Source organism: Lagenorhynchus albirostris, chromosome 4 (assembly GCF_949774975.1).
Source record: "Lagenorhynchus albirostris chromosome 4, mLagAlb1.1, whole genome shotgun sequence".
Taxonomy (NCBI): domain Eukaryota; kingdom Metazoa; phylum Chordata; class Mammalia; order Artiodactyla; family Delphinidae; genus Lagenorhynchus; species Lagenorhynchus albirostris.
The window spans coordinates 84,249,676-84,275,240 of NC_083098.1; the positions used below are offsets into that span (position 1 = coordinate 84,249,676).

General features: G+C 42.2%; 2 protein-coding genes across 4 annotated transcripts in view; one reads left to right on the forward strand and one right to left on the reverse strand.

The window, feature by feature from the left end:
• Window positions 1–515: 515 nt before the first annotated feature.
• Window positions 516–21,403, reverse strand: LOC132519098 (uncharacterized). Its single transcript, XM_060147047.1, is given in 7 exon segments — window positions 516–1,329; window positions 1,331–1,451; window positions 1,454–1,488; window positions 1,490–1,762; window positions 1,764–1,956; window positions 20,194–21,006; window positions 21,271–21,403. Coding segments are annotated over 7 exon segments (2,241 nt in total). The 3' UTR covers window positions 516–656.
• The window catches only part of PDS5A (PDS5 cohesin associated factor A), a 129,080-nt gene continuing 124,220 nt past the window's right edge, over window positions 20,706–25,565 (forward strand). For all 3 annotated transcript variants that reach the window (XR_009540349.1, XM_060148312.1, XM_060148313.1), the window contains exons 1-2: window positions 20,706–20,828; window positions 21,684–21,864. Coding sequence is in view for 2 of the 3 variants with exons in the window: in XM_060148312.1 (XP_060004295.1) it covers window positions 21,724–21,864 (141 nt within the window). In the remaining variant the exon portion in view is untranslated. The remainder of the gene's footprint in view (window positions 20,829–21,683; window positions 21,865–25,565) is intronic.

The window sequence follows — 25,565 nt, forward strand, 5'->3', positions numbered from 1 at the left end:
AAAACCCTTAGTCAGACTCATCAAGAAAAAAAGGGAGAGGATACAAATCAATAAAATTAGAAATGAAAAAGGAGAAATCACAACTGACACTGCAGAAATACAAAGGATTATAAGAGACTACTACAAACAACAATATAACAATAAAATGGACAATCACGAAGAAATGGACAAATTCTTGGAAAGGTACAATTTTCCAAGACTGAACAAGAAAGATTTAGAAAATATAAGCAGACCTATCACAAGTAACAAAATTGAAACCATAATTAAAAACCTTCCAACAAACAGGAGTCCAGGACCAGATGGCTTCACAGGTGAGTTCTATCAAACATTTAGAGAAGAGCTAACACCAATCCTCAAACTCTTCCAAAAACTTGCAGAGGGATAAACACTCCCAAATTCATTCTACAAAGCCACTATCACCCTGATACCAAAACCAGAAAAAGATATCACAAAAAAAAGAAAATTATGGACCAATATCACTGATGAACATAGATGAACATAGATGTATATGCAAACATATACAAATACATTCCTCGTGAGCAGTTCTGTTTTGGTGATTAATAGCAAGCAATATGCTTGGATTAGAGGTCCAATTTCCACTCGAATGCAAAGTTTCTTCTCTTCTGGCAACAAAGCCATTTGCAAAGACCTGGAAATCATGAGCTTCCTAGGCGGGAAGAGGTGCTATTCTGGTTCGCCTGAAGATAGCCTTTCAAATTGGCTGGTGTTTTAACATCCCCTTTCAAGACCCGGTGTGTGTTGTTGATGATTATGGAGTCAGGCCTGCCGTAGTTGGGTGGGTTTGCATAGGAGTCATAGACGGGCTGAGCCAGCATGGGGGCGATCTGAGCCATGTCCCTAAACACATCCCCAGCGATGTGGCCAGTCCACTTGGAGAGAGCTTCCAGGTTCATGGGCTTGATGACCTGGTCTGTGGATCCCTCGATCTTGAACAGGGAGACACCGCCAGGCTTGCCTATGAGGTCCTCATGGTGCAGGATAGCGTCGCTCCAGGTGATGCCGAGGAAGTCAAGGATGAGTTTGAGGGAGTGCTGGGGGTGCAGCACCAGCTGCTTGTAGTACACGGGCAGGCACTTGTCCTTGCCCACCTCCATGCACTGGGCGTACATCACCTCAATGGCCTTGTTCCCCTTGTTGAGGCAGTCGCGGTAGCTGCTGAGGTCGAAGCCAGCGACAGTGACCTTGCGGGTGATCATGGAGTGCATGGAGGCCCGGCCGTCCCGCACCATCAGCAGGAACTTGGAGTTGGGGAACAGGCGCGACAGGTAGACGGAGGACTTGAGCGTGAAGGGGTCTTTGTTACAGAGGACGGGCTGGCTCTCCATGCTTGGCGATCACCCCCAAGACGAAGGCCGACGTCCAGCACTCGCCTGTCACACCCGCCTCGTCCAGCGGCAGCTTCTCCCGGCCCGACTTGGACCAGGCCTGGGCATGGCCAGCACTCGGGGGATGATGCGGGTCTCCCCGGCAGCGCAGCTCGGGGTGGGCCTCCAGCATCACACGCGTGAGCATTGTGCCACTCCGGGGCTCGCTCCCCGCGAAGATGAGCGGCATGGCCTTGCCGTAGAGGTACTCCACGTGGTCCGTGCCCACCATCACGAGGTCCTCCTGCTCCAGTCACATGGCCCTCTGGGGGCCCCCTAGCACCGCCCGGCACTCCAGCACCTGCTGCCCCAGCTGGACCACCAGCACCAGTGCCCTCTGCACTGACAGGCGCATGCTGGGCCCAGGGCTGGGGGCGCTTCAGCGACAGGTGGGCGGGAGCCCCAGCGGGCTCACATCTCCCCTGGATATTCTCATCCCTGGGATCTAGCCCTTGTGGCTGCTTGCCAAGACTCTCCACCGGCTGAGCCTGCAAGAGACGTCCCGCGGCAGCTCCGCGCACCCAGCGCTCGTCAGCCGCCCCGGCCCACAAGATCTTTTTCGACCCACCTCCTAGAGTAATGAAAATAAAAACAAAAATAAACAAATGGGACTTAATTACACTTAAAAACTTTTGTACAGCAAAGGAAACCATAAACAAGACAACCTTCAGAATGTGAGAAAATATTTGCAAATGAAACAACAGACAAAGGATTAATCTCCAAAGTATACAAACAGCTCATGGGGCTGAATATCAAAAAAACAGACAATCCAGTTAAAAAATGGGTGGAAGAACTAAATAGACATTTCACCAAGAAAGACATACAGATGGCCAAGAGGCACATGAAAAGATGCTCAACATCACTAATTATTAGAGAAATGCAAATCAAAACCACAATGAGGTATCACCTCACACCAGTCAGAATGGCCATTATCAGAAAAGCTAGAAACAATAAATGCTGGAAGGGGTGTGGTGAAAAGGGAACCCTCCTACAGTGTTGGTGGGAATGTAAATTGATACAACCACTATGGAGGTTCCTTAAAAAACTAAAAATAGAACTACCATATGACCCAGCAATCCCACTACTAGGCATGTACCCTGAGAAAACCATAATTCAAAAAGAGACATGCACCAAAATGTTCATTGTAGCACTATTTACAATAGCCAGGACATGGAACCAACCTAAATGTCCATCGACAGATGAATGGGTAAAGAAGATGTGGCACATATGCAATGGAATATTAGCCATAAAAAGAAACAAAATTGAGTTATTTGTAGTGAGGTGGATGGACCTAGAGTCTGTCATACAGAGTGAAGTAAGTCAGAAAGAGAAAAACAAATACCGTATGCTAACACATATATATGAAATCTAAAAAAAAAAAAAAATGGTACTGATGAACCTTGTTGCAGAGCAGGAATAAATAAGTTGACCTAAAGAATGGACTTGATGACATGGGGTGGGAGGGCGAAACTGGGGCAAAGTGAGAGTAGCATCAACATATATACACTACCTAATGTAAAATAGTTGGCTGGTGGGAAGCAGCAGCATTAGCACAGGGAGATCGGCTCGGTGCTTTGCGGTGACCTAGAGGGGTGGAATAAGGAGGATGGGAGGGAGGCTTAAGAGGGAGGGGATATGGGGACATGGGTATGTATATGGCTGATTCGCTTTGTTGTACAACAGATACTAACACGGTATTTTGAAGCAATTATACTCCAATAAAGATGTATTAAACAAAAAAAAGTAATTAAAATAGCCTGACCACTGCAAAAAACATAGATTAATTAATTAATTAAAAAACCTAAGCGCCAGGACTTCCCTCGTGGTCCAGTGGCTAAGACTCGGCATTCCCAATGCAGGGGGCCCGGGTTCGATCCCTGTTCAGGGAACTAGATCCTACATGCCACAACTAAAAGATCCTGCAAGCCGCAACTAAGACATGGTAAGGCCAAATAAATTAAATAAATATTAAAAAAACCCACAAAAACCTAAGCCCCATTGTTATCAAGATGGGAAAACCACCTCTAACCTTAGGATAGGGCTGAGAGCTTATTTGCTTTCAGCTCTGGTTTTACCTTTGTTTTTGGTTCCCAACTATCAGTTATCCATTGCTACATAACAAACAACACTAAAACTTAGTGGCTTCATATAGCAATGTTTTACTATATCTCACACTTCCCTGGGTTGAATGTGGGTTCCCCTCTGCTCATTCTGCCTGGGGTCATTGATGAAGCTGCACTCAGCTGGAGGGTCCAAAACGACCCCATTCACATGATTAACAGTCAGTGCCGGCTATTGGCTGATGCACCTCAGTTTTTCTCTATATGGCTAGACCAACTTTTTTACATGGCAGTCTTGGGGCAGCATTACAAAAATACAAAGTGGAAAACTGTAAGGTTTCTTAAGACCTAGCCTTGGAAGTCATATAACACATTTTCACTATATTCTATTGGTTAAACGGCATTATATAATACAGAATTTGACCAGTCTTTGTCTCTGGTTCCTGGGATTGAGGCTCTAAATCCTTGGCACTTCCTAAGTACTAAGGATGTCTTTGCTATTCATGACCCCCCCTTGGATATCACCTTAGTTTATGCTATGAGATAAAAAGACTCATGATGGGGCTGGTCACCAGAAAGATCAACTATATGATTAAAAGGTTGGGGCTTTGAGCCAGTGTAATCTCCAGAAAGGGGAAAGGGGCTGGATATTGAGTTTAATCACAAGGCCAGTGATTCAGTCAATCATGCCTATATAATGAAATCCCAGTGAAAACTCTAGACACCATATCCCAGTTGAGCTTCCTGGTTGGTGAATACATTGATGTGCCAAGAGGGTGATACACCCTGATTCTACAAGGAGAGGGCGTGGAAGCTCTATATTCAGAATCCTCCCAGACTTTGTCATATGTGTCTCTTCATTTGGTTGGTTCTGACATGTACCCTTCATAACAAACTGTTATTGTAAGTATAGTGCTTTCCTGAATTTTATGAGTCATACTAATGAATTATCGAATCTGAGGGGGTTCATGGGACCCCTCCATATTTTTAACTAATTGGTTGGAATTGCAGGTGGCTGGAGGACCCCACTTGTGGCTGGCATCTGAAGCCAAGAGCAGTCTTGTTGGAGATCATGACATTTAAGCTGTGGATTCCTACAGTAATGCCAAATAATTAGCATTAGAATTGAATTGTATTGCAGCACACCAGTTGGTGTCAGAATACAAGAGCAATACAAGTGTAAAGGGTGAGGGAATAGACCATCTCTTGAACAAGAAGCAGCAAAGTTGCACTGCAAAAGGAAGTGCATATTGGGATGAGAGGAATTTATGGCCATTAAACATCAGTTCTTTACTTAAAAGAATGTTTTATTTTATCCAGCATTTCTAGGTTTTTTTTTGTGGTACGCGGGCCTCTCACTGTTGTGGCCTCTCACGCTGCGGAGCACAGGCTCTGGACATGCAGGCTCAGCGACCATGGCTCACGGGCCTAGCCGCTCCGCGGCATGTGGGATCTTCCCAGACCGGGGCACGAACCCGTGTCCCCTGCATCGGCAGGCGGACTCTCAACCACTGTGCCACCAGGGAAGCCCTAGATGTTTTATAGGAAGATTTTTCCAGTTATCAGTTCACAATATTACCAAGGAAAGGGGAACTAAGATCCCACATGCCGCTGGGCAACTAAGCCTCACGCCACAACTACCGAGCTCCTGCGCCTCAACTACAGAGCCCACGTGCTCTGGAACCTGCATCACAACTAGAGAAGAGAAAACCAGCACGTCACAACTAAAGAGAAGCCCACACTCCACAACGAGCACTGCAGCAAAAGATCCCATATGCCACAACGAAGACCCGACACAGCCAAATAAATAAATTTTAAATATATATATATATATATATTACCAAAGAAAGAATCTATCTTGGGACTTCCCTGGTGGTCCAGTGGGTAAGACGCCATGCTCCCAATACAGGGGGCCCAGGTTCAATCCCTGGTCAGGGAACTAGATCCCACATGCATGCTACAACTAAGAGTTAGCATGATGCAACTAAGGAGCCCAAGTGCCAAAACTAAGGAGCCAGTGAGCCACAACTAAGACCCAGCATAACCAAATAAATAAATAAAATAAATATTTTTTAAATTATTATATAAAAAAAGAAAGAATCTATCTTTATTAATTACTGTACATGCTTAAGTGTGGTAGTTAGAGGCTAAAAAGGAAAGGCCAAAAGGAAAAATCCTGCCACTAGCACAGAAAGATTCATTTAAGAGAAATCTAGAGAATAGAGAAGATGATGGGCTAGTAACTACTAGTTAAAAGTACGTGATAAGAATGAATTATCTAGCAGGCTGGAATGGAGTATTGACTTTGAGCTAAAAAAAGAAAAAATGTGTAAAATAAAGAAGAAATATAGCAGAAACAAAAAGAATGTAAAAGATTAAAGGGCCATAGAAATACTCTCTGGAAAGAAAATTTCGCAAGAAAGATAAGTCTCTACTCAGGAGAAAAAAATGGTTCAAAATACTATCATTTTTAACTACAGAAATAAAAATTCACCGAAGACTGATATTCTTCATACTGTCATGTTTGTACAGTGTTGTTCTTCGATTTAAAGTCACAGTCATGGGACTTCCCTGGTGGTCCAGTGAGTAAGACTAGGCACTCCCAATGCAGGGGGCCCGGGTTCAATCCCTGGTTGGGGAACTGGATCCCGCATGCATAGTGCAACTAAGAATCTGCAGGCCACAACTAAAACATCCTGCATGTCGCAACTAAAACATCCCGCATGTCGCAACTAAGACCCGGCGCAGTCTAAATAAATAAATATTTTTAAAAATAAATAAAGTTACAGACACGTGGTCAGTTAATCTACAACAAAGGAAGCAAGAGGAAAGAAAATCTCTTCAATAAGTCGTGCTGGGAAAACTACATGTAAAAGAATGAGATTAGAACATTTCCTCACATCATATACAAAAATAAACCTAAAATGGATTAAAGACCTAAATGTAAAGCCTGAAACCATAAAACTCCTAGAGGAAAGCACAGGCAGAACTCTCTTTGGGAGAAAATATCTTCAAGTGATATAAGCATCAAGGGGTTACTATCCAAAATATATAAACAGCTTATACAACTGAATATCAAAAAAAAAAAAATCAAAAAATGTGCAGAAGACCTGAGTAGACATTTTTCAAAGAAGACATACAGATGGCTAACAAGCATATGAGAAGGTGCCCAGGATTGCTAATTATTAGAGAAGTGCAAATCAAAACAACAAGGTATCACCTCAAACCTGTCAGAGGGGCTATCATCAAAAAGTCTACAAATAATAAATTTTGGCAAGGATGTGGAGAAAAGGGAACTCATACACTGTTGGTGGGAATGTAAATTGATGCAGCCACTATGGAAAACAGTACGGAGGTTCCTCAAAAAACTAAAATAGAACCACCATATGATCCAGCAATTCAACTCCTAGGTATATATATATGGAAAAAAAATGAAATCACTAATTTGAAAAGATATATGTACCCCAATGTTCATAGCAGCACTATTTACAATAGCCAAGATATAGAAGCAACCAAGTGTCCATCAACAGACAAATGGATTAAAAAGATGTGATTTATATATATAATGGAATATGAACCATAAAGAAGAATGAAATTCTGCCACTTGCAGTAATGTGGAATGACCTAGAGAATATTATTCTTAGTGAAATAAGTCACTCAAAGACAAATACTGTATGATGTCACTTATCTGTGGAATCTAAAAAAATAAAGCAAACAAATGTTCATAGCAAAACAGAAACACACTCGGAGATATAGATAGCAAACTAGTGGTTGCCAGTGGGGAGAGGGAAGGGGGAAGGCACAAGATAGGGGTATGGGATTGAGAGAAACAAACTACTATGTATAAAATAGATAAGCAACAAGGATATGTTGTATAGTACAGGGAATTATAGCCATTATCTTGTAATAACTTTAAATGGAGTATAATCTATAAAAATACTGAATCATTATGCTGTATACCTAAAACTAATATATTGAAAATCAACTATAATTCTATTTAAAAAATAAAGTCACAGATACAGTAACTAAAATTGGAATAATCAGACAGTGATGCATATGGCGGTAGCAGTTGACTTTCCATAGCACACCCAACCCCAGGAGTTGCTTTAAGACTGAGACTGCTTCTGCTGAATATGCAGATACACTAAAAGTACCATGGGGTTATACAGTAAAGCTAGAGTTACAGATCACTGCTATGGGGTCAGTTCTTTGAGGGAAGTAGGAAAGGGATAAGGGGAAATAGGATTAAGACCATTTGGCAGGGCATAAAGAGTCGTTTAGGTAGTTATGGATTCCTCTTTAGACTAGAGGGTGTAGACAAGATCAGCTCCCCACCTTCAAGCATCAGCAAGAATGCTTTCCTACCTGAACATCCTCTATCTCAAAGTATGGTTCATGTATCAGATGTTGGTGATGTGGAACTCAGGCCAGGCTGCTGCTGTGTCCGTGTTGAATTACCTGACCTAGTTCTTTTTATCTGTAGACGCTAGACTCCAAGTGCCTCATGAGGTCAACAAAAAGATCGGGTAGGTATTGAACTGTTCTTTGCTTGTTTATTTAAACTTCTGTGCAACACAGAGCACACTCCTGCCTCTGCACTGCAGTGAGGTGGGAAAAACAGTGAACTAAAAATCTCACAACTCTTACACAAGAATGTTCGCAGCAGCTCTATTCATAATGACCAAAACCTGGAAACAACCCAAATGTCCATCAGCAACAAACACCTGCAGATACATGCAACAGCATGGATGAAATATAAGTTAAAGAAGCCTTATACAAATATATAGAGTATACATATATACTCTAAATTTCACTTATATGACATTTTAGAACTGGCAAACTGGTCTTTTGGATTCATTCACCACATTCCCACTGCTTATGATGAGCTAGCTACACTGTCATTCTTTTGTTTTCTTCTATTTCAATCAACAAGTACCTTCCCACTTCAGAGCCCTTGTTTCTACTCTTCCTCCTGAGTAGGATATCCTTCACTCCCCCTTTAATCTAGATACTCCTCTGGTTCTCATATACTTTTTCTCCAAGGAAACTTTCCCTAAGATTCAGACTTAGGTTATCTCTAGAGCATTTTGCACTTCTCTTTTATCACAGTATCATAATTATAAATAAATAATTATTGATATGATTACTTGCTGGGGGTCTGCTCCTCTTTAGACTATGAATATCTCAATGTCAGGGACTATTTGTGTCTATTCACTATTCTATTCTTAGCCCCTAGCAACATTCTTGAAAATATAGTAGGCAAATAATAAATATCTGTGGATGAAATAGCTAAAGGAATGAATCTTTCCGTATTTCCATACTCTCATTTTCTAAAACTTTGGTTATCTTTGATCACCTTTTCATATGACAATAGTTTTTTGTGTTTTTTTTTTTTTTTTTTTTTTTGCTGTACACGGGCCTCTCACTGCTGTGGCCTCTCCTGCTGCGGAGCACAGGCTCCGGATGCACAGGCTCAGCAGCCATGGCTCACGGGCCCAGCTGCTCCGCGGCATGTGTGATCCTCCTGGACCAGGGCACGAACCCGTGTCCCCCGCATCGGCAGGCGGACTCCCAACCACTGCGCCACCAGGGAAGCCCATGACAATAGTTTTGTTATATTATTTTCTATATAGAGAATGAAACGTAGTTTTTCTTTTCTGTAATTTAGTTATTCAGGTTTTTTTTTCCTATTTCTAGATTTAAAAAGTATATTTCAGCTCCACAACTTGTTTCAGTAATGTCATATAAATTTTTAGGATCATTGACAAATACGGGAAGCCCCCTACCAAGTTTCTTTCATGTATGAGGTGCAAGATTACAAGGCATCTGAAGATCTCTTGTTCAGTGACAAACCTTAAAAACTCTGCATTGTCAACATGCATTGACAGTTTGCAGAGGCAGAGTTCCTGGAAGCCATTTCTACACTCAGACAACTGGCAATAACTTAACTATACATAAAAGTGATTGCAAACGACATAAATATATTTCGCTAAGTCCAAATCACTTTTTTTTTTTTTGGCCCTGCCACGCGACTTGTGGGATCTTAATTCCCCAACCAGGGTTCGAACCTGGGCTCTCGGCAATGAAAGCTCGGAGATTTAACCACTGGACTGCCAGGGAATTACCCATTGCTAAATCCAAATTAAATGTACCAAATTCAACTCCCCCTCAGTCAGATCCCAAAAGATGCCTAAGGACACTCCAATGTCTCTCAAAATGAGGGAAGTGCTAAAGAAGTGTAGTCACAGGGGATAGAGACAGTAGTCTAAATCTACCGTGGTTAAAACTGCAAATTTTACAAACTCTTATGACTGTGTGGCTCTGCTAAGGTACTTCCCAGGGGGTGCTGAAACTTCAAATTCATTAGCTTCTTGGTAAATCCATCTCTGCCTACCTCTCTCAGTTGTTAATAGCATTAAACAAGATATTGGGTATGAAAGTACTTTTTAAACTATAAAGAACTACACACAGATAAAATGACGATGACAATGGGCTCCCAGCCTCGGTCCAAGCTTTGTCCACTATATTTAAGTCTGGGGATACCTAGTAACCTGGTGGGAAGAGCTAAAATAATCCTATTTGCCAGAAAGCAGAAGCAGTTCCTGGTGAGAAAATTTATCCTAAGAGAAAAGCCAGGATTGACATATTTGACTCAGTAAACAAAGCCCGTGATGCCTACAGTAAGAGGTGATTATTATCTAGCCAAGCCCTCTTGTGCACTGTCTCATCCCTTTGTGGGAGTCAGTTGAGGGGTGCATCATGAATAAATACTAAAATACCTATTTCGGGACTTCCCTGGTGGCGCAGTGGTTGGGAATCCGCCTGCCAATGCAGGGGACGTGGGTTCGATCCCTGGTCCAGGAAGATCCCACATGCCGCGGAGCAACTAAGCCCGTGTGCCACAGCTACTGAGCCTGCACTCTAGAGCCTGCAGGTCACAACTACTGAGGCCACACACCACAACTATTGAAGCCCCTGCGCCTAGAGCCCGAGCTCCACAACGAAGAGTAGGCTCCACTCGCCGCAACTAGAAAGAAAGCCCATGTGCAACAACGAAGACCCAACACAGCCAAAAATAAATAAATAAATTAATTAATTAATTTAAAAAATATATCTATTTCATTGAAATAACCTTGTAAGTCATTGGGCCAAGGAAATTTTGTTAGAGAACTTTCCAAAACTCCACTCCAGAACTTCTTAAAACTTCAAAAATCAGAGCAATATCCTCAAATCTTTTTTTTTAAATTAATTAATTTATTTATTTTTGGCTGTGTTGTGTCTTCGTTTCTGTGCGAGGGCTTTCGCTAGTTGCGGCAAGCGGGGGCCACTCTTCATCGCGGTGCGCGGGCCTCTCACTATCGCGTCCTCTATTGTTGCGGAGCACAGGCTCCAGATGCGCAGGCTCAGTAATTGTGGCTCACGGGCCTAGTTGCTCCGCGGCATGTGGGATCTTCCCAGACCAGGGCTCGAACCTGTGTCCCCTGCATTGGCAGGCAGATTCTCAACCACTGCGCCACCAGAGAAGCCCCAGGGAAGTCCCTCAAATCTTAAAACAGTTCAGTTGACTGGATAATAAAATACCCTGGATTCTGCCTATGCAGTTTCATGTTCAAATAGAATAATAAACTACTTATCTGTATTTTATATTGTTATGCATCATTAAAGCAATGATACTTTGATAAAAACTTTTTTTTTAATTTTAGTATGTAGCACTCTCCCATTTCTCCTAGGTCTTATGTCAAGCCAATCCATTTCAGAGTTGACATGATTGGATAAATCCTGGGAAAGGGAAGAAGAGAGCAGTAGATTCTATATTCTTAAAAGATTATAGTAATATTGGAAAAATCTAATTCTACTTCATTGTTGACCCTAATTTCTCCTGTATCTGGAATGGTGTCAGAGATAATAGCAGTAAAAGTCTAATACTCTGTCGTGTCCTATAAAGTGTCTCCTTCTCCTCCTCTACCTATGTATACCACTTGACAAACGTACTGGTTCATTTCTAGTGAAACAGCAGAACCATGCCTGGGATAGGGAAGGCAGCAGTGGTACAGCCCAATATTAAACATCCATATTTTTAGCCAGTTAGGGATAGACACATAGTCCAGAATTTTCTGTTTCAGTTGACCAAATATTTATTGAGTGCCTGAGTGTGCCAGGCACTGTTCTAGGCATTTGAGATACACCCTGAATAATATAAGCAAAGATCCCTGCCCTCACATGGTTTGTAATCTAGCAGAATGTACACAATAGTACCTTGCTTCAAGTTAGTGTCAGATACCCCCAGATTCACAACAGAGTAAGTGTTTGGAAAGGGTTTCTCTACTCTTTACATATCAGCTTCCCCAGCCCTCAGTGGACAGGGGTTCTTCCATCTAAGTCCACAGAGCCACCCTACCTGGCTATCCCCCTCTCTGCCAACAAAGAAAAAACATCCTCCCCTTTGGCCCTACCCTTTCTTTTCTTCTCCTTCCATGACACCTGCACCTTTCCCCCATGATCTTATGTCTTCTTCTCTACCTCTGGCATAGGCTGTGGGCCATTCAGCTCTGTTCCACTTTAGATCAGACCTGGGGTATGTCAAATCCTATCAGTGGAGTATATACAATCAGACTTTTCACATTGCAAAGACTGAACTCCCTCATGTGTTAATATTCTGAAGGGGTCTCTGTCTCTTCCACTGCATTCAGTAACATTGCCAAATGCTCCTTCTGTTCCCATGGTATGTGCTCTGCCCCAGGAAGGGAAGAGCATACAGGGAGGAAAAGAATGTCTGTCCTGCCATACTACCAGTGAGAGAATCAGGGATGCAGATCAGGGTACAGAAATGGAGTTTCTTGGAGATAATAGTTTTCTGTTTTATTATATGAAAAAAGATAGATATTGTGTTATAAATTTTGAACTTATTAATATATATTAAATATTATTTATTAAAATGTGAAAATGTATTTGATTTTTTAAGGTTAAAAAAGCCAAAACTCTGAAAATTCCATTTAAATAATTAACTCTGATGCTAATGGAGAGGGTTTTTTTTTTTTACGAATTGGTGGGTGCATTGGGAATTTTGTGTGTGCTTTGGTACTACTTTTAACAAGATAAACATTTGGTGGCAATTTTTTGAAAGATGTGCTTGGTCTATGACCCCAAAATCTTTCCTTTCTCTGGAAATTGCTGTTGGTGTCCCAGTTCATTAGTGGTGGCTCGTCCAGAGGTATGTTTTAGCCATGACCCTGCCCACCTGGCCCCAATTGATTAGGCCAGTTATGGGCACCTGAAGAGACAAACCATAAACAGTAAACATAATAAGTAATAAATTATTTAGTATGCTAGATGATAAATGCTATGGAGAAAAGAAAAAAGAATTAAATTTATTGTCCTTAGCATTTGCAATTTGGACTAAGAAATTCCAGTTTAGTCTGGGCTGATCTAAGATGAAGGAGTTGTGAGCTTAGAAGATGGATGGTTCTCTTCTGCATGTCATGTGAACTGAAAAGCAAAGAAACGAGCCTCTTCAAAGAGCAAAGAATGAAGCAGGCGTTCAGAGGGAAGTAGACAGCATCCTGCATGCATGAATATATAGTAATAACACAAGAAAACTTCAAATTGCCTGTTGAAGTCAGGGACAATATCTTTTCCACCTTGCATCTTCAACATTTAGTATAGAACTTGCAGACAGTATGTGCTAAGTGGATCAAGGTATCAAGACCCAATTTAACAGAGGTTCTTAACTGGCCTCCCCTGTTGTATTCAAAACAAAACAAAACGAAACAAAACAAAAACCTCAATACACACAGAGATGGAACTAACTTCCATGGAAAGTTCTAGCCTCAGTACATGTTTGGCTCAATCAGTCTTTGATTCTACACCTACAATTTTGCAAATTCAAGTGGCTTTCAGATTGACAAACCTGAGGCACTGGGGTATGTTCAAACACCAAAGATTCCCCATTATGTTCACTATCCGGTGCTTCCTAAAGAATGAAAAGAAAACTGATATATTCTAGTAATATTTTCGATTGAGTGGAAAGGAGTTTTCTGATTAAGTTTCAATTTGTCGAAAATTCAATTAACAAGAAGCTTCCTATCTCCTGAAAATCATGATAAATCTATCATGATTAGAAGGTGAAACAGCCCTTGTTAAATTTCCTGCAGGCTCACTGTTTAATTTTCTGTAGTCTCTGGACGAGTCTACGCATAACTGAACTCTGAAGAGTTTTTCCAAAACAGTATTTACTAGGTAGTCCGCATTCCAAATACTATTCAGTTTCTGGAACTACTTGGAAAAATTTGGAAGACAAAAGTTACGTAAATTCTTGGCACATTCCTTGGATAAGTCAGATGGTGCTGACTACCAGTTCTGATGTGGTTACATTTTCAAGTAAACCAGAAATTTGAAGTTCAGCTACTTATTCTTACAGTCTGCCGCAGTTATTATGGTAATGACATTTGATAGCTATAAATCATAGAAAATATTGTATTTATAAAAATTCTTAGTTAATAAAATGAACATAATGAAAAGAATAATTGATTATTAAACAAGCAAACGTTGACTTTAGTCCATTCACTTTTGTACAATCTCATTTAGTACATTATATATTCTCATTTCTACACTGCTTTTAAAATTCCAATTTTGGACTCTTCCATATCAGCTGACAAAGGAATACTTTGAGCCAAAGCTTGGTGGAGCTGCCTGCCAAGCAACAGTTCCATTTCTGCAGTTTCTCTTAGTTGTACAATTATTTAAATATTTGCTTGCATATTGTTCTTATTTCCTAAGAATGTGAGAAAATGGAAAAATGAAAATGTAGATTCTAGAGATAAATTAAGGTTCACAAACTTAATGCAATTGAGAAAAATGTAGAAATCAGGTAAGCTGTCACTCACTGCTTTATAAATGTTCTATAGCTCTCTTTAAAAACAAACGAAAAAAATTAGGTCCAAAAATGAGAGTGATGAAATTTGTCTCTCAGAAGGTAAAATGCTTTTGCTACTTTACAGCTACTAACTAACCCACTTTAAGACAAATTTTACTTATGGCTGGTGGCAGGTGTATTAGTTTCCTAGAGCTGTTGTAACAAAGTACCATGAACACAGTGGCTTATAACAACAAAAATTCATTTTCTTACTGTTCTAGAAATCAAGGTGTCAGCAGGGTAATACTCCTTCTGAAGCCTCAAGGGAAGAATCCTCCCTTGCCTCTTTCCTTAGTTCTGGTGCTTGCTGGTGATCCTTGGCATTCCTTGGCTTGCAGCTGCCTCCCTCCAATCTTTGTCTCTGTCATCCCCTGGCCTTCTTCCCTGCATGTCTTTTTTTCTTTTTTTGGAGTAAAATTGCTTTACAATGTTGTGTTAGTTTCTGCTGTAGAATGAAGTGAATCAGCTATATGTATGCCTATATCCCCTCCCTCTTGGACCTCCCTCCCACCCCACCCTCCCATCCCACCTATCTAGGTCGTCACGGAGCACCGGGCCTAGGTCCCTGTGCTATACAACATGTTCCCATTAGCTATGTATTTTACACATGGTAGTGTATTTATGTCAAACCTAATCTCCCAATTCGTCCCACCCTCCTCTTCCCCGCCATGTCCATGTGTCCGCTCTCTACGTCTACTTCTCTATTCCTATGTCTTTTTTTTTTCGTCTGTACTGCAGGGCATGTGGGATTTTAGTTCCTGACCAGGGATCGAACCTTCACTCCCTGCAGTGGAAGCGCGGCATCTTAACCACTAGACCGCCAGGGGAGTCCCTCTGCATATCTTCTTATAAGAACACCAGCCATTGGACTTAGGGTATACCCTAAGTCTAAAAAAATTAAATTATCATATAAAATTTTTGAGTCTGTCTCTTTTTCTCTTCTAGACCTCAGGTGACCTGAATCGGATTAATCATAATCCTTGGGTTACAACACATCCCTCCTTGTTCCATGGATTGTTCTCATTCATTCATCCATTCATTCGCTTAACATATAATGAACGTAAATGAAGCCACCACTACACCCAAAAGTAAAGCTTTAACAAGAAAATATCTGCCTATGTATTCATTCTCCCATATTGTTCCCCTGTGTTCCCTGCTTTCCCTTGTACTCCAGGGGTAACCAACATCCTGATCTTTGCTTTTGAACTTTATAAATAGGTTATCATAGTATGTCACTAAGATATACTCATGTTGTTTACATCTGTAGTTTCTTTCATATTTGAAAATATTTAGCTTTAGTTTGCTGTCCCTGCTCATTAAATAATACTTAATTTTGATAAAACAATTTTAAGAAAGCTAATATAATTAATGATACAGGTCAGCCTTCACACTTTAAATTGAAGAGAGAGGGGCTTCCCTGGTGGCGCAGTGGTTGAGAGTCCTCCTGCCGATGCAGGGGACACGGGTTCGTGCCCTGGTCCGGGAGGATCCCACATGCCGCGGAACAGCTGGGCCCGTGAGCCATGGCCGCTGAGCCTGCGTGTCCGGAGGCTGTGCTCCGCAGCGGGAGGGGCCACAACAGTGAGAGGCCCGTGTACCGCAAAAAAAAAAAAAAAAAAAATTGAAGAGAGATGTGCATGGAGTCTAAGATATTAAACAAGATTCAAATAAAGTCTTTAAATTACCATGACAAATAAGTTAATCATTAACATCTTGGTCACACTAGGCTAAAATGATTCAGACTTCATATTTTTAGTCATCAGTCATCAGTGAAACATGTCAAATTCATTTCATTCACTACAGATAGATATGTTATTATCCTATGCCTAAATATATTTAAATTTTAGCTAAGCTGTCAGTGATATCTGGAAAGACACTTAAATAAATTAAAGTACAATTTTTTTAGTTTCACACTAATTATGATGTATTGTTAAAATTTCTCTGTGACCAGAGGTATATAGAAGATTCAAATGTTTAATCTGTGAAATTACTCAGGATAAATTAGCTAGTTACATTTTAAATTGAAAAGCAAATAAAGAATTTCAGATAAATAAAAAACATATTTTTAAAAACTGCTTTAAATATTTTTTCATTTTTATCTGTTTGGTTGTATTTTTACCTTAATTCACTTTCACTATAAATGTCTTTAGTCTTCTATTACCCCCATTCATCCTTTGAAACTACCACTCTGTTCAACATCTGCAGCATTCAGTGTGAACACAGTTTATCCTCTACCCTCATCTTCTGTCAATCACTCCTACAAACTTTTCACTCCAGAGCTGCACTGTCAAATATAGTAGCCACTAATGGCTGCTTAGATTTTTTTAAATTAAATTAAATTAAAAATTTAGTTCTTTCATTGTAGTAGCCACCTTTCAGGTGTTTTATACTGGTACCTACAGTATTGGACAATGCAAGTGTGGAACATTTCCACTGTTGCAGTGCCCTAGAGTTTGGATCTAGAATTTCTATGTAGGAAGAATTTGTGGTTGGTAGTATGATTGAAATAGGGGGTTAGGGATTTGTCCTGAAGCTGCACTGGATGCCATTTTGTACATAGATTGTATGCTTGTACATTTGTATATGGGAGAGGGGCTGATGGAACTTAAGTGGGGGTAGAATAAGTCTCACAAAGCCAAGCTACTCTTTTATGCAACTATTGTTCTAATCACATCAAAGTCTTTTCCTTAAAAAGAATTTGCACTTAATTACCTCAAGGCTTTTTTTCACCTTGTGGTTATCTGTTAACTATTGCTCGCCCCACAAAAACTACTCACCACAACAACTCACCCTCCAATGGCCAGTCTCAAATGCCCCTTCCTTTGGGAAGTTCCCATAGCACCCCTTTCCGAGGCTCCCAGACAATATAATGTAAATCCCTATTATAATATAAATCACACCCTTGCCTTGATTATGTTTCGTTGTATGTCTGTGATTCCTCCATTAGACTCTGATCATGTCAAGATCAGGGACTTTGCCTTCTTGTTTTCTAAATATTTCCCCAGGGCCTAGTATAATGCCTTACCCACTGCAGGAGCTGAGTAACTGTTAAATTAACTTTTATTTATTTATTATTATTATTAATTAATTAATTTATTTATTTCGCGGTACGTGGGCCTCTCACTGTTGTGGCCTCTCCTGTTGCGGAGCACAGGCTCCGGACGCGCAGGCCCAGCGGCCATGGCTCACGGGCCCAGCCGCTCCGCGCATGCGGGATCTTCCCAGACCGGGGCACGAACCCCCGTCCCCTGCATCCGCAGGCGGACTCCCAACCACTGCGCCACCAGGGAAGCCCTAAATTAACTTTTAAATAGCTTAGATTCTAAAAGACATTCTGACTCTCAATCTGCTCCAAGCACAGTCCTCCCCATCCCAGTTAGTGGTAACTTCATCCTTCTAGTTACACAGGTCAAAAACTTTGGAGCCATCCTTGCTTTCTTGACTCCTCTCTTTTTCTTGTACCATTTTTCATCACTTCCACTGTTATTACCCAGTTCTTATTACCATCTCTCCTTGGGATTTTTGCAGTTGTCTTATACTTGGTTACCCTACTTTCACTTTTGCATCTCTACATTATTTTCAACCCAGCAGCTAGAGTGATTCTTTCATTTTACATATACTAAAAAATTATGTGGGGGCTTCCCTGGTGGTGCAGTGGTTGAGAGTCCGCCTTCTGATGCAGGGGACACGGGTTCGTGCCCCGGTCCGGGAAGATCCCACATGCCGCGGAGCGGCTGGGCCCGTGAGCCATGGCTGCTGAGTCTGAGTGTCCGGAGCCTGTGCTCCACAACAGGAGAGGCCACAACAGTGAGAGGCCCGCATACCGCAAAAGGAAAAAAAAAAAATTATGTGGAGCTTAGTATGTACCAGTTACTATTCTAGGCACTTTACAAACGTTAACTTATTTATCCCTCATAATGACCCTCTGAAATAGAAACTATTATCCTTGTTTTACAGATGAGGAAAATGAGGTACAGAAAGATTAATTTGTCAAAGGTTGCCTAGCGCATAGAACATAAATCATATAATATCACTTCTCTTTTTAAAACACTCCCATCTCAGAGTACATGCCAAAGTCTTTCCAAAGGCCAAAGGCCTAAAAGGTTATATGTGGTCTGCATCTCACCCCTGCTTCTCTACTTTATTTTCTTCCATAGCAATTTATTTATTTATTTTGTCTATCTCTCCCCAAACAAATTAAGCTCTACCACAACAGGTAGGGATTTTTGTCCACTTCCCCACTACAGATTTTTTTCTCAGTGCCCAGAACAATGCCTTGCATAATAGGCCCTCTTTAAATAATTGTTGCTCAAATGAATGTACCTCTTCTCATTTACACTAAGTGAAAACTTTTTAAAAAAGAAAGTAAAAACAAGAATTTCAGAATTCCTGAATTTTAGAATTATATAAATTCCACATTTTTATGTGTTATAATCCTTAGGGCTTACTATCCTATGAGTGTTTATAAAATCAAACAGTATCAAAAAAGTAATAAGTTGTATAAAATTAAAACTTATGGGTATATACAAAACTCCATTTAATTATGGGTAAATTACTTAGAGCAAGAATGAAAACAAAAAGCAGCACTCTTTAGCTATTTAAATGTGACAGATTTTTAAAAATCATAAGTGAGAGAAGAGCCTAAAAAGAGTGTAGGTTTTGGTCAGTTTCATAGTTTGGATGGAGACAATCTTAAATGGATTCTGCCTGCTACTGTAAATGCCCAAGAACAGAGCTCTGACTTTTGGGCAGAGTTGTAGCAAATCAGCAACTGTGGTGTGTTAGATTCCAAGATGATTGTTCCCTTGTGGAATACCTGAAAAACAATTCAGTGAGGGCAGCACCTATATTTTTTTTTAGAAAGAATTTTTAATATTTATTTATTTATTTGGTTGTGCTGGGTCTTAGTTGCAGCAGGCAGACTCCTCAGTTGCAGCATGCAAACTCTTAGTTGTGGCATGCATGTGGGATCTAGTTCCCTGACCAAGGATCAAACCCGGGCGCCCTGTATTGGGAGCGTGGAGTCCTATCCATGGCACCACCAGGGAAGTCCCAGCACCTATAATATTTTTAAGATCAAGCAAAGAATGTGGAAAAGACCGATGGATATCCATCAAGAATAATTTAAATAAATAATCGAATATAATTTTAAACTATGGTAGTGGTCAGTTTCAAGAGCTGCCTGCTATTTCACATTATTGTGTTCTTTTTTCAACTTCATTTTCGGAAATTATGTACGTGCTTCTGAGGTTCATCTGCTTCAATTTTCTTTTACATTAAACTGCTCAAACACCACTGCATTGGGCTTTCCTTTGGATGAAAGAAAGTTATTCTTCGGTATACTTAACACTTAAAAAAATGAATTATTCCATATTCACAAGAGCCATCTATCTAAATTGTAAACACGCTTATTTCTGGATTCCAGTCTCATAGATCTTCATTCTCCAGGTTTGGGAGTGGAGCCCAGGATCCTACGTTTCAGACCTTTCTTTAAGAACTACTCGACTCAATGCTATTTTCATATTTTGCTGCTTTCAAAATATTAATTTTAGGCATCTAAAGAGGGGAGGGCAAACTCTGGTGGCTGTCAGAAGGAACAAGAATGAGCGGCCCACGTTGTACCATGTTGCAAAACTTTTCCTCAGTTTGTAGATCCTCCGTCCCTGGGGAGGAAATCAGTTCATTTTCACCAAGTAATTCACCATTTTTCAACCATTTCCGTCCACGTCCCTCAGGATGAACCCCAAAAGTCATGAACTCATCTCCGCGGCATAAGATAAAGCCCTGTTCGTCCCGCTTGCCCTCACAGGGCCGCGGGGACCGGTTCGCTTCCCGCCAGCCGGGCTCCTCCTCCGCTCGCCTTTTGGGTCTAGTCCTCCCGGAGGCGTTCGCCGAGGCAGGTCTTGGCGCCAACCGGGTGGCGGCGCTGTCTGCCCCGCGCGCCACCGCCTCAGGCCCGAGGGAGGCGGAGGCACGGCCTGCGGAGGAAGGGGCGGGAGCGAGGCGCGCGCCCTTCTCTCGCGTGCTCCCGCACCGCTCGCGTGACCGACCGGTGGGTGCGAGAAGCGCCGGCTGCCCGGAGCACGGACTGCCGGGCGCGCGCCGCTGCGAGGGGCGTCCGGGTCCGGGTTGGCGGACCCGGCCGGCGCGAGGTGCCGGCTGGCGGGCCCGGGGTTCCGGGGCGAACACACGAGCACACGCTCCCGGAGGAGCCTTTTCCGAGGCTGCTCTTCCTCGGCCAGACGGAGAGCGGCAGTGTCTCCCCGCCCAGCGCTCACTCGCCCCGCGTCTCCCCCCGCGGCGACTGCTCCTCCTCGGCACCGCCAGCCCCAGCGCCGCTCCGGGGCGGGCGGCGGCGGCGGCGGCGGGACCGGCGGAGCCGCTTTGTGTGCAGCCCGGAGAGGGGCGGCGGCGCAACCACCTGACAGAGGCCCGGGCGCTCGATGCACCTTCCGCCCGCATGAGGAGGAGGTAAAGGCGGCGGCGGCTCGGCTCCCGCCCTCGGCTGGTGGAGGGAGGGGACGGAAGGGGAGACCGGAGCGGGTGGGGGGTGGGGGCGCGGGACCGAGGCCCGGCGGGGCTGCCCGGAGGTGCCGGTAAGGCCTTGGCGGCGCCGAGTGGCCGGGGGCGAGAGAAGCCGCCGGGGAGCCTCAGCCGAAGTTGAGGGAACAAAATGTGAAGTGCGGAGCCGCGTCAGCCGCTTCCTGGCTTGGGGTTCGGGGTGGAGGGCGGCTTGTTTTCCCCTCCCGCGGGGGTGGGGGAGCGGGACACGGGAGGGGCGGGAGCGTGGCGGGGACGCCTGGGGTTCAGCAGCTCTGCCCGGCAAGGGCGTTCGTCCCCGGGAGACGCCGCTGCGTGTGGGTCCGGTTGGGTCCCTAGTTTTGCGGCCTAAGCCGAGCCCTATAGGCCTCGCGTCTCCTTTCCCGGAGGGGACCGGCCGGGCGGGGACTCGAGGCTTCCCTCTGAGCGAGCGGGGGCTTTAGGGGTTTTGCCGGGCTCTCGAAGCCGCCAAACTTCGGACTTCGGTGTTTGGGGGTGGATTTCATTGTGAAAGGAGGACTGAGAAACTCCTGGCGCTGCCCGGGGCTTCCCGCGGCCGCCGGTCCCAGAGAGCCCAGTGGGCCCGGTGTTGGAGGGGCCCGCGTGGGTGGGCGCGGCGCGGCGGCCGCCAGGATCCAAGCCCCGGGAAGGAGCGGGTGGCGGGGCCGCCGCGAGTCCCCGGCCTCCCGGGAGAAAGGGCCCTTTGCAGATTAGAGATTTTTGAAATGAAAAAAGAGGTTACAAAGTCGTCCCTTTCCCGCTGAACTTTTGTTTTCTGACCGATAGAGGCCGGTAGAGGACTGTGAAAGAAAAGTTGTCCCCCAGGATGGACTTCTCGACCGCGCAGCCCAAGCCTGCCCCTGCCCTCTGTGGCGTTGTGAGTGCCGACGGGAAGATCGCTTACCCTCCGGGGGTAAAGGAGATCACCGACAAGATCACCACCGACGAAATGATCAAACGACTGAAGGTAAGCTCCTCTGGACCGAATGTTCACATTTCAGACGTTTGTGGTAGGAGGTGCTCTCTCCTGTGGTATTACAGCTCTGCTGGGCCTGGCCTTTAAGAGTTTCACTGACCAGGGCTTTTTTTTTTTTTTTAAAGATATTTTACGTTTTCTCTTTTACCGCCTCTGAAAGGTATTGTTCTATCTTGGCTATATCTTTGAATGGTGATTTCTGTTAGGGGCATAACCATTATGGGAAATTAGAAGGGTGTGTGTGATCTTTTTTAATCTTACTTTTTTTTTAAAGTATAAGAATTCGAGTATTTTTTTAATTTTTTTTTTTTTCTAGAAATATTTACGAGAATACTATTCAGAGTAGCTTGCAGCCTTAAAGGTAGGCAGTAATTTGCTTAGGAAGGTTTTCATCAACTTCTGAGGAGACTGATTTATCAAAGCACAAAAGGCATTTTAAAAATTATCACAATTTTCTAACATCCAGAAGCTTAAATATGTATATAGTATGGTTAAACTTTGACAGAAGGTACTGACTTTTCAAACTTCAGGCTTGAAGTAAGGTGATGATTTATGCCCACATGTTCAGAGGGGTTTGTATGTGTTTGTTTGTTTAAATATTTATTTATTTGGCTGTGCTGGGTCTTAAGTTGCGGCATGCGGGGATCTAGTTTCCTGACCAGGGATCAAACCTGCGCCCCTTGCATTGGGAGCACAGAGTCTTAACCACGACCACCAGGGAAGTCCCCAGAGGGGTTTTAAGAGAGAGTGATTATGGCTCTTTTTATGAGTCAGTGTATTTTTAAGCATGGTGGTCCTAATGTCAAGGTTGTAAGTTTCAGCCTTAGGTAAGTTAATTTTTTGCTTTTTGTTGCATGGACATAGATTGTGGATACAGCCTTACAAAGTAAGTGCTGTTCTTGTTAAGGGATCAGCTTGATGCAGTGTTTCTCAACCAGGACATGTTTGACCCCCAGGAGACATTTGGCAATGCTGAAGATGTTTTGGTTGTCACTATCGGGGCTGGATTGGAACAGGGTAAGACTGGAGACAGGGAGTCCAGCTAGGAAACTGTTAACAGTAGTCTAGGTCAGAGATGTTGAAATCATGAAGTAGGGCTATGATAGTGGGAATAGAGTGATAGGGAACGTTACAAGACACATTTCAGTGTTAGAATCAATCAGAGTTGGTGGGAGGTGAGGGAAGAAACGATGTTGACACTTTGCCAGTCTTCACCTTGGGCACTTGGTGAAATGTATTTTAAGGAATAACCTTGCCCCTTTGCTTTTAGAACTTATAGTGTCTAGTAAATGTTTACCATGTTATGAGTGATTAATATTTAAAGTATTCCTGTAGTTTATTGTTAAAAATCTAATTGGATTCTGCGGTTTGTTGCCCCTTTGGAAGGAATGGGACACAATGCCGTCCATTAAAATAAACCTTGATACTAAAGACTGTACATAAAGTAGGGTGCTTAATTGATGCTTCTTAAGGTTATATTATTGTTCTTAAGTGTTCTGAGATGCTGAAATATGAATTATGAAATATAAAGCTAAGTTAAAAAATTTATAGGTCCTTTAATTTTTATTTTCATATTAAGAATATCAAAACGTTGAATTCTAGTGATGGATAATCTGGTTAAAAAAGAAAAGTTATGACTGTATATACATCTTCCATTTGGAAATAGATTAAATATCAGAAATATTGTTAACTAGAAATTGACACCAAGTCTAGAATGAGCATACGGTTAGAATATTCATTTTTTATGAGTTCTTTTGGAAGTTAAATTTGATACACATATTAACAAATTTGAATGTCCTGTTGCTAAAATTTTGCTTTTCTCAAGAATTATGATTCTGTCTTCCTCCTGCCTTTCTAAGTCGATTTTGACTTTGTACATTTTAGGGATCCATGTTTAAAGTATTACTGTCTCGTTGGAAGTATAGGTTTCAAACAATGTTTAACTGTTTTTTTGATAACTTTGGTGTTATTTGTGGATAAATTTTATAAATTCGGTAGTTTGTTATAATACAGTAACAATGTTCCAATGCTGTATAAATACAAAACCGCTTAAAGGCAAGTAAAATCTTCGTTAATGGGGCTTCCCTGGTGGTGCAGTGGTTAAGAATCCGCCTGCCAGTGCAGGGGACATAGGTTCGAACCCTGGTCCGGGAAGATCCCACATGCCACGGAGCAACTAAGCCTGTGTGCCACAGCTACTAAGCCTGTGTTCTAGAGCCCTCGAGCCACAACTGCTGAGCCCACGTGCCACAACTACTGAAGCCCGCACGCCCAGAGCCTGTGCTCCGCAATGAGAAGCCCACACACTGCAACGAAGGGTAGCCCCCGCTCGTCGCAACTATAGAAAGCCCGCGTGCAGCAACGAAGACCCAACGCAGCCAAAGTTAAAAACAAATAAATTAAAAAAAAAAATCTTGGTTAGTGGAATTCAGAGATGTTTGGTCCGTTTTGTTCAGTTTTCAAGACTGGAACAAGCATTTTTACAGTGGAACCATAATTTTAGAGTTAGAATGATTCTAAAAGAAATTCTGGAACTCCCTTTATTTCACAGATAACAAACGTTAGACCCAAAGTGGCCAGGTAACATTTACCAAGGTCAGCCATAGGACAGGTTAGTGGCAGAGCCAGGGCAATAGCATCATGTATCTTTTTATTCTTATAGCTGCTTTCTTCTAAGGAATCTAAACGAAGTTGAACAAAGAAGTTGTGATTTTTATTATGCAGTTGAAAACAGTAAAGTGAAAAGAGAAGGGAATCAATGAGAGTTAACTTGGTCTTTTGCAGGGAGATATGGGACGTTTTTTTTTTTTTTTTAACATTAGAAATTATTGTGATGCTTTGAAGCTTTCTTGAAAATAATTCTTAGAGTATATCTTTGGAAGAACTTAGACATACTTTTGTATTTTAGAAGTTTTAATTTCTGTTTCCAAGGAACTACTTTAAATATTTTTATGTCCAGTCACACTGGCCTTCTGTCAGTTCCTTGAACATGCCATGTTCATTTCTGTCTAGACAGATTTAGAATTATGTAGCCCATATACGTACTCTTCCTCCCAGTTCATTAAGGGGAGTCTCTTAGATTCCCTGTTAATATATTCTTTTAATTCCTTCATATCACTTATTACAGATGTGATATTACATTTATGCATATGTTTATTTGGTTTGTCTCCCCAGCTTCTCTGTAAGCTTCATGAATATAGGTATCACATCTGTTTGCTTAGTTTTGTATCCTCCCAGTGCTAAGTTTAATACCTGGCACATAGGTTCTCAACATATATTCCTTGAATGAATGAATGAATGCTTTGGTTTTTTTTTTTTTTGGCTGTGTTGTGTCTTCTTTGCTGCTAGGGCTTTCGTGGAGCGGGGACTACTCTTCGAATACTTTGTATTAATACTGGTTTAGACAAATATTTTTATTTTTGAAGATGAAGGATAATTTGAAAATATTTTGAATTGCAGCTAAGTACTTTATCTGAGATTGCATACTAGAGATGATAACACAGATATTTAGAATTTTAGAACCAGAAGGTAGCTTAGAGTTTATTTCATTTTCTTCTAATTTTCTGGATGAAGAAACTGTCTCAGAGGTTGTGACCAACCCTAGTCACATAAAGCTGAAAACCATCATTAACAGTTTTGTTATTTAGATAAATTACAAATATATATTAATTGGCAGAAATATTAAAATTCAT